The sequence below is a fragment of the Vicia villosa genome, linkage group LG6 (assembly GCF_029867415.1).
Source record: "Vicia villosa cultivar HV-30 ecotype Madison, WI linkage group LG6, Vvil1.0, whole genome shotgun sequence".
Lineage (NCBI taxonomy): Eukaryota > Viridiplantae > Streptophyta > Magnoliopsida > Fabales > Fabaceae > Vicia > Vicia villosa.
The window spans coordinates 63,299,937-63,309,897 of record NC_081185.1 but is presented as its reverse complement, the minus strand read 5'-3'; the positions used below and the strand labels follow the sequence as shown (position 1 = coordinate 63,309,897).

The following is a 9,961-nucleotide window of genomic DNA, read 5'->3' as shown; positions in this document are numbered from 1 at the left end:
TAGGCAAATGAATGCAGATCAATTGGCTGTGGTGAGCTTGCTTAATGAAAGAAGTTTGGTTTTTTAGCCAAGAAGAAATATTGAAAAGATCCTAAATGCAATGATGCATTTTCGGGCTAGCTTCCCCTATCCATTGATTCTATCTGATCTTGGGGAACATTTCAGATTCAAAGTGAGCTCTAATTGGTTGGTGAGAAGATTCCTTGGGTGATTCATCAATTTGCCATAAATTCACAAATGTAATCATTACATAATCACATGTTCTTGTTTTAGGAATCTTCTTCAATTATCATGGCATGGTGAAAATGAATGCATGGCATGTTTTCAGATGTGTTAAGGGTCGTGTAGCATCCATATTTGAGGTCATGTGCACAAAATTTCAAAGTTCCAAAATGATGCATGACCTATAATTTCACTTCATGAGGCCAACTTTGAACATGCATAACTCTTAGCTCAAAATGAATTTGGAGAAGGTTGAACACAATTTGGAAAGCCCTAAACATCTACTTCAAATCATTAGTTTGGAGTTTCTTCAAAATCCTTTGGCAAATTTGTGAAAAATGAGGCCAAAGTTGGAAGAAAACTAGGTTAAAACACAGAAAAATTTCTAAGTGTTTATGACATAAAACTCCAAAATTTCCAAAACTCTTAAATGATTGATCTTTTGAAAAAAGTTCCTTTATAAGATGTTGTTTTATTTTGCAAGATCTACAACTTTCATGTTGGAAGTTTTTTGAGTTGTGTAGGTGAAAATTTGAGTTCCCACAATGCCCTCAAAAACCCTAATTCCCGACTTTTTGCTCCTTGAAGATTCTTTTTGAATTTCTTTGGTCAAATGACTTTAATATCCATATATTGGTGATATTGATCCTTGAAAGTCATGGTTTGACCAAAAATCTCAAAAGTCAATGGTGATCCCATACAGTTGACTTTTTCCAGATAAGGTGAGATTTTGGACTTTTGTGTAGAATCAAGATCTTCTCCTCAAATGAATGATGTAAATGGATTATATTGAGGTAGTAGAGGTTCTTGAATCATGTCTTGAGTTTTGGATCCATGCCCTGATTAAAAGTCAACTATCCTGGTGAATTAGGTCAAAAACCCTAATTGTCGACCATATGAAAATAATGACTGTAGACCTTGAATTGAGGTGTGATGTCCAGTGGATCTTGTCATATGAGTTATTTAAAAATGATTGATGTCTTTGAATGATCCCCTGAGGCTTTTTAGGGTTTCCCAAAGGTGATCCCTGATTTTAGTCCTTGATAGGCTAAAAAACCCTAGTCTGGTGACCTGAGTAAACCTGTACTCAGATGACTGGGTGTCTAATCAATCATAGGTGAAATAATGAAGCTCTTGAGTCTTATGATTGTATTAGAGACTAATCCTTCTATTGATTGATCCTTTCCCTGAGTATTTCTTGTTTTTGAGCATCCTCGATTAAATGCCAGATGAAGAAGTGACTGCTCTGGGTACTTGCTTTGACCTGATGAAAATCCTAAAGATATGTCATCTCATGGGGGTCAAAAATTAGGGTATGACACCAAGTCAAGCCAAGACCAAGTCCTACAAAGACAAAGCTGCCAGCACTTCTCATGAGAAACTCTCGGCACTTCCTTCTCACTTTGCTTTGCTCTATAAATACAAGACTTATGCTTCATTCTCATGCACCGAAAATATCCACAAGCATACAAAGAAAACCAAAGTCTTTATTCACAAAGCAATCATACTCTCTATATATTATCTTTAGCTCTCACTACCATATAGTGATCAAAATATATTAAGAGTTATCATACACATTCTATATTTAAATACTCACTGGCATATGGAGAGTATTTAGGAATTTATTGTAAACCTTCTAAGATCACAAAGTATATCATAGATATACAAACCAATCATTTTGTAAGCTAACTGTAAGCTAACTGTAAGCTATACCATTCAGAAGTGTAAGCCTGGTGAGGCTAAGAATACATAGAAGAAAAAGGCTATTGTAAGAAGTATTCAATAAAGGATAATCTCACAGGGTGTGGGGACTGGACTAACCAAGTTGGTGAACCAGGATAAGTTTTCTTGTGTTCTTTATTTATTTTCCTTTATTCATATTATTCACAACTATACTTTATCACACACTTTAACACCATTTACTTAAAACCTCTAAAGTTATTACTAATCTTTTTCTTCTGATTAAAGGCAACATTTTAAATACTTAGATGAATTTTAAAAGGGACACAATCCAACCCCCCTTGTTGTGTCGTACCTTATTCCATCAATTGGTATCAGAGCTACGGGCTCTGAATATACAGAACACTTAACCGTGTTAGAGTTAATCGATCAAACAGGAAATGACTGATACAAAGTTTATAGCTGAAGGAGGATCATCACACAGGCCTCCTTACTTTAATGGTTCTGACTACTACTACTGGAAAGGTAAGATGAGATTGTTTCTACTATCTCAAGATAACAACATGTGCTATGTGGTTGAAAATGGAAACTACACTCCAATGACTTCTGCAACAGACACAATTGCGTCAGTTCCAAAAACTCAGTCACAATGGACAAAAGAAGAAAACGACAAGGTACTACTAAACTCTAAAGCTCAATTTATATTATCATGTGCTCTTAGCAGGGAAGAATACGACCGGATAGAGGAATGCACAACTGCCAAAGAAATCTGGGATGCTCTCAAAATACATCATAAAGGAACAAATCATGTTAAAGAAGAAAGAATTGATCTAGGAGTCAGGAAATTTGAAACCTTCGAAATGAAGGAAGAAGAAACCATAGATGAAATGTTCTCCAGATTCACTGTAATTGTCAATGAACTTAGATCACTTGGTAAAGCTTATACTGCTCATGAAAGAATCAGAAAAATTCTAAGATGTCTCCCAAAAATTTGGAGACCTATGGTAACAGCTATATCACAAGCAAAAGATCTAAAGATTCTACAAGTTGAAGAACTTATAGAATCTCTTCGTGCTCATGAAGGTATCCTCAATGAAGATAAACCACAAAGAAAAGGTAAAATGATAGCTCTTAAAACCTCTCAAAATTCTGCATCTAAAATCACCACTTCACAAGGAACAACTGAAGAAGATACCGGATTTCTATCTGAGGATGAAAATGATCTGGCTTTAATCTCTAGAAGAATTCAACAAATGATTTTAAAAAGAAATCAAAATAGAAAATCATTTCAACCCAGGAAAGAATACCAAAAACCTGAGATTGATAAAAGCAAGATTACATGCTATGGATGCAACAAACTTGGACACTTCAAAACAGAATGTCCACTCAAAACTCATAGGAACTTCTCCTCTAAAAAATCCATGCTTGCACAATGGGATGACTCAGAGAACTCTAACTCTGAAGCTGAAGATGAGGAAGCCAACTTATGCCTGATGACTAACTCCGACTCTGAAGAGGTAAATACACTAAACTATTGTTATACCTGCAAAGAAATAAGAATTCTATTCGACAATTTATTAAAAGATTCAAATATCTTAACTCAGAAATGTTTCTTTCAAAAAGAACAAATTCACACTCTTAAAACTGAAAAAGAAGATCTAATAAAATCCAACCTAAAACATTTAGAAACCATTAAGGAGTTACAAAAGGCATATTCTTGTTTGTCATTACATCAGAAAGTTATTAATGAAAAAATCAATCCTCTTAACAATCAAGATAAAATTGAAAATCTTGAAAATTAAGTAGAAACTCTTACTAGAGATATAACCTCCTTTGTAAAATCTACTGAAACATTTCAAAAAATAATGGGATCTCAATCAGGGGTCTTTGATAAAGCTGGCTTAGGATTTAAACAATCTGAAAATCAAATGAGCTATGAAAATTTTTTCCTTCCAAATAAAAATAGAACTAAAATCCAAATAAAAGAAAAAAATATTTTAAAAGAGAAAAATATTACCAAACCAAAATGTTGTTATTGCAAGAAAACAAATCATCTTGAAAAACATTGTTATTTCAAAAAGAAAACCACTATATCAAAAGATCATATTTCTAACAACAAAGGACCCAAAGAAATATGGGTACCTAAAAGGCTACTAACGCATAATGCAGGAATGTCTTCTGATTCTCAAGAAAAAGCCTTGGTACTTGGACAGTGGCTGCTCAAGACATATGACTGGAGATAAGAAAAGTTTTGTCTCTTTCAAAAATAAAGAAGGAGGAACTGTAACCTTTGGAAACAATGATAAAGCAAAAATCAAAGGTATTGGTTCCATAGGTAAAAAAGGTAATATCTTTATAAACAATGTGCAATATGTGGAAGGATTAAAACACAACCTTCTTAGCATTAGTCAACTATGTGATGATGGCTATGAAGTTAGTTTTAATCAAAATTCATGCATTGTAAAAATCCCATCTTCTGACAAAATTCTTTTTCTAGGAAAAAGTCACAAAAATCTTTATACATTTTATTTAGATGATCTTTCATCTGAATCTAGCTTTTTATCTAAGGAAAAGGATAAATGGCTATGGCACAGAAGACGTGGTCATACAAGTATGAAAAATATTTCAACACTTTCAAAATTAGATCTTGTTAGAGGTCTTCCCAAACTTAATTTTGAAAAAGACTCAATTTGTGAAGCTTGCATAAAAGGCAAACAGGTCAAAAGTAGTTTTCATTCAAAAAATATTGTGTCAACACACAAACCTTTGGAACTCCTTCATATTGATTTGTTTGATCCTGTAAAAACTTCAAGTCTAAGTGGGAAAAGATATGGCTTTGTCATTGTTGATGATTTCTCAAGGTACACATGGGTACTTTTCTTAAAAAATAAAGATGACTCTTTTGAAGCATTCAAAATATTTTGCAAAAAAGTTCAAAATGGTATATCTCACAATTTGAAAATATTGTTGCTGTAAGAAGTGATCATGGAGGAGAATTTGAAAATATTTCCTTTAAAACCTTCTTTGATGAAAATGGTATATCTCACAATTTTTCCTGTCCAAGAACACCTCAACAAAATGGTGTTGTAGAAAGGAAAAATAGAACTTTACAAGAAATGGCTAGAACTATGATAAATGAATCAAATGTTGAAAAATATTTCTGGGCTGAAGCTATCAATACTTCTTGCTATGTTTTAAATAGAGTAACCATAAGGAAAATCTTGAAGAAAACTCCTTATGAACTATGGAAAAATAGAACTCCAAATATTTCATATTTTCATATCTTTGGATGCTATTGCTATATTCTTAACAACAAAGATTCTCTAGGAAAATTTGATTCAAAATCTGACAAAGGCATCTTTCTTGGTTATTCCTCAACATCAAAAGGTTACCGAATTTAGAATTTGAAAAATCAATGTGTAGAAGAAAGCATGCATGTTATGTTTGATGAACTAAATGTTGCAGCTTTAGAAAAATCTCACGAGGATGAAGTAACCGATTTAGAAGCAACTCCTAACACTCAATCAACAGATACGAGCAACACTATGAACATTATCCAAGAAGCTAAAAAAAACTCTGAATAACCTACAGCAAATCCTCCGAAAGGATGGAAAAGTGTAACTGATCATCCTCATGAACAAATAATAGGAGACACCTCTGCTCAGGTAAGAACTAGAAATTTCTTTAAAGATAACTCTAATAACATGGCAATGATATCTCAGGTAGAACCAAAGAATATCAATGAAGCATTAAAAGATGAATCTTGGATGGAAGCCATGACAAAAGAATTATCTCAGTTTGAGAAAAGCCAAGTTTGGAAACTGGTTCCTTACCCTCAAGATAAAACTATTATTGGTACAAGATGGGTGTTCAGAAATAAACTTGATGAAAATGGAAAAGTAACCAGAAACAAAGCTAGACTCGTAGCTCAAGGTTATAATCAACAAGAAGGTATAGATTATGATGAAACATATGCACCAGTGGCAAGGTTAGAAGCTATTCGAATTCTTTTAGCATATGCTGCTCATAAAAATATTAAACTTTTTCAAATGGATGTAAAAAGTGCCTTTTTAAATGGATTCCTAAACGAGGAAGTATATGTTCATCAACCACCTGGCTTTGAAAAACATTCTCATCCTAATCACGTTTTTAAATTAACAAAAGCATTATATGGTCTAAAACAAGCTCCTAGAGCTTGGTATGAAAGACTTAGTATTTTTCTCATTAAAAATGATTTTCTCAGAGGAAAAATTGATACAACTCTTTTCAAAAAATCACACAAAAATGACTTACTAATAGTTCAAGTTTATGTTGATGACATCATATTTGGGTCAACAAATGAAAAAATGTGTGATGATTTTTCAAAACTGATGCAAAGTGAATTTGAAATGAGTATGATGGGTGAACTCAACTTCTTTCTGGGTTTACAAATAAAACAACTCAAAAATGGCATTTTCATATGACAAGAAAAATACATTAAAGATTTATTAAAAAAATTTGGAATGAATGAAGAAAAAATTATGGTAACACCTATGCATCCCTCTTCAAATCTTGATAAAGATGAACAAGGACTATCTGTATCAGAAAAAGAATATCGATGTATGATTGGTTCATTATTATATTTAACTGCCAGTAGACCTGACATTGTCTTTTTAGTAGGTCTTTGTGCACGTTTTCAAACTGACCCTAAGGAATCACATTTGACTGCTGTCAAACGCATTTTTCGATATCTCGTTGGTACCACTGACATTGGTCTATGGTATGAAAAAGGAAATCACATCAACTTAATAGCTTACTGTGATGCTGATTATGATGGAGATAAAATAGAAAGAAAAAGTACAAGTGGAGCCTGCCAATTTCTAGGACAAGCTCTTATTACATGGTCTTGCAGAAAGCAAAATACAATTGCTCTATCAACAACTGAAGCATAATACGTGTCTGCTGCAAATTGCTGCTCACAAATTTTATGGATAAAAAATCAACTGGAAGACTACTCACTTCAATACTCCAAGGTATCAATTTTTTGTGATAATACCAGTGCTATAAACTTGTCAAAAAATCCTATTTAACACTCGAGATCTAAACTCATTGAAATAAAACATCATTTTATAAGAGATCACGTTCAGAAAGAAAACATAGAACTCATTTTTGTAGATACAAACAATCAATTAGCAGATATTTTCACCAAACCTCTAGTGGAAGATAGATTTAATTTTCTAAAATCAAAATTATCTATTATCAAAATACCTAAGTAAATATAGCTCTCTTTTATTTTTCCTTTACCTATAATATATTTTAAAAAAAAACAAAAAAAAATATATATATATATATATATTAATATATATATATATATATATATATATATATATATATATATATATATATATATATATATATATACATTGTTTTGTTGCTCTTAATAATATATATATATATATATATATATATATATATATATATATTAGAATTTTAATTAAATCAAAACTTGCTTTTAGTAAGCATTTTCCAAAGAATCACGTGTGTTCTTCTTTCTCCTTCTCGTTTCTCTATACTTCTTCATCATTACACAAAAAAAACTGCCTCTTTCCTTACCAATCAAATCAGCACACTTTCTACCAACTTCCCATCAAATCAGTGATCTTCCAAACGTTCTCAAATGATTCAACTTAATCTCTCTTAAACCCTTCAAATGGTATTCAAAATCATAACTACTATTGTTCCATTTGCTGATACTGTATTCACTCTTCCTTCCAAAACACAGAAAAACCTCTCCATGGAAAAACCACCCACCAAGCGCCGCACCACCACCACTCGACAAAAATCAACCATGAAATCCACTGATTCTCGTCCAACGCCCACCACTCCCACCCGTCGCTCAGCACGACATGCAAACACCCCTCATGATTCAACTCCATTTGAGCAAACTACAGAAAAATCTCAAAACCTTAATCTTCCTCTTCCCTTAACCCAGATCGTTTCTGCTCCTCAACCCACCAAACCATCCTCCTCACACGTTTCCACTCAATCAAGCGAAGGAACCTCTCTTGTCTCTTCATCTTTCCAAGCCTATGACCATCCATCTGAAATCTCAACAAAAGAATTCATCTCTGATGATGATGTTCGTTCTCTCTATAACGAAAAATGGCGTTCACTCCCTATCGTTGCCGGCAAAACCGTCAACTTGGATAGTTACTCTATCTGGGGTTACGACATAAACGAGCTCGCAATAGCCACAGGTTGGACTAACTTTCTCCAACTCTCTGATGTCTTCTACCCTAGACTAGTTAGAATTTTTTTTGCTAATATTGAAGCCTCTGACAGTGATACACAGCTAATCTCATCTGTAAAGGGTCGTCAAATAACCCTAACCCCAGAGCTCTTTTGCGACATTTTGCATGTCCCAAACAATGGACTTCATCTCTTTAATGATGATTGGCCCTCATCTTATGACCTAGACATTGAATCCTACAGACTCTCCATCACCAAACATCAAACTGACCGTTTTGTGTCTGCCAACCTTGAACCCTTCAGCCATATCATTCATAACTTCTGCATTCACACTATCCTTCCAAGAAAAGGCAGTATGGAACGAGTCACTGATAAAGACCTCCTTGTCATCTATCATTTCTCAAAGAAAACTCCTCTCAATATAGGATATTTGGTGCTCAACTATATCAAACACACTGGTCTTAGAGCAAGAAGCGCCCCTTATGGTATGCTTCTTACCAAAATATTCAAGCACTTTAATGTTCCTCTGGACGATGAGGACTCCTTCGAGATCAACAAAATACTGGATGCCTCCAAGCTGAAGCGCATGAAAATTCCTTCACTCAAGCGTGCACCATCACCTAAACCTGAGGCCAAATCAAAGCGCAGGCGTCTTGTTAAGCAATATGCTCCAACTGAACCTTTAACAACAGGTACTGAATCTCCTAACTCTCCAAACAGCCTGACCACAAATTCTCCCATTCCACTATCTGTGGCTCTTCCAAACACAGCTGACCTAGAATCCCCACAAAAGCCCTCACCGATCTCTCCTCATGCCTCCAAATCCGTATCTCCAAACCCAAAGGAAACACATAAACAATCTCCTGAAACCACACAAACAATCTCCTGAAACCACTTTCCTAATCTCCAAGATGGATCCCATCAAATACGTGTTCGAAAAACCTGCTCTCTCTGGAAGAATAGCGAGATGGAAAATGATCTTAACAGAATATGACATTCAATACACTTCACAAAAAGCAATCAAAGGAAGTGTGGTAGCTGATCATCTGGCTCATCAAGCAGTGGATGATTATCAAGCATTGAACTTTGACTTCCCAGACGAAGACATTATGCTAGTCAATGACTACAAACAACCAGGACCAGAAGAAGGACCCGAGCCAGGATCCCGGTGGACTATGGTTTTTGACGGAGCTTCTAATTCACTTGGCAATGGCATCGGAGCTGTGATCGTTTCCCCCGCAGGAGGTCATACACCATTCACTTCCAGGTTATGCTTCAATTGCACTAACAATATAGCCGAATACGAAGCATGTATTCTGGGTCTTAAAGCTGCAATCGATCTAAGAATCAAATTCCTGGAAGTCTACGGAGACTCGGCCTTCATAATATAGCAAGTCAAAGGGGAATGGGACACGAAGCATCCGAATCTAATTCCTTACAAAGAATATGTGCTGAGTTTGATTCTTTACTTCGAAGAAATCACTTTCGAACACATCCCACGCGAGGAAAATCAACTAGCTGATGCTTTAGCTACCATGTCATCCATGTTCAAAGTCAGGTGGGACAACGAGGCGCCTATGATCACCATTTACAGGCAAGATGAACCATCCTATTGCAATGAGATCAATACCGAGGGAACAGAAGAAAAACCATGGTTCCATGAAGTAAAAAGATATCTCGAAGCTCAGGAGTACCCTGAAGGGGCATCCATTAACGACAAAAAGTTTCTAAGGAGATTTGCTGCCAAATTCTTTCTAAGCAATGGAACCTTATACAAACGCAACCATGACTCGACTTTACTTCGCTGTGTAAACAAGAAGGAAGCAGAACA

At 34.8% G+C, this 9,961-nt stretch overlaps 2 protein-coding genes across 2 annotated transcripts; both read left to right on the top strand.

Annotated features, from left to right (window-relative positions):
• The first annotated feature begins 2,342 nt into the window (after positions 1-2,342).
• LOC131613765 (uncharacterized) lies at positions 2,343-6,833 on the top strand. The gene is made up of 3 exons (XM_058885411.1): positions 2,343-3,419; positions 5,625-5,890; positions 6,536-6,833. Exons 1-3 carry the CDS (start codon positions 2,343-2,345, stop codon positions 6,831-6,833), a joined length of 1,641 nt encoding a protein of 546 aa, XP_058741394.1.
• Positions 6,834-7,591: 758 nt separating this feature from the next.
• LOC131613764 (uncharacterized) lies at positions 7,592-9,019 on the top strand. The gene has a single exon (XM_058885410.1). The coding sequence runs from the start codon at positions 7,592-7,594 to the stop codon at positions 9,017-9,019; it is 1,428 nt and encodes a 475-aa protein (XP_058741393.1).
• The last annotated feature ends 942 nt before the right edge of the window (positions 9,020-9,961 follow it).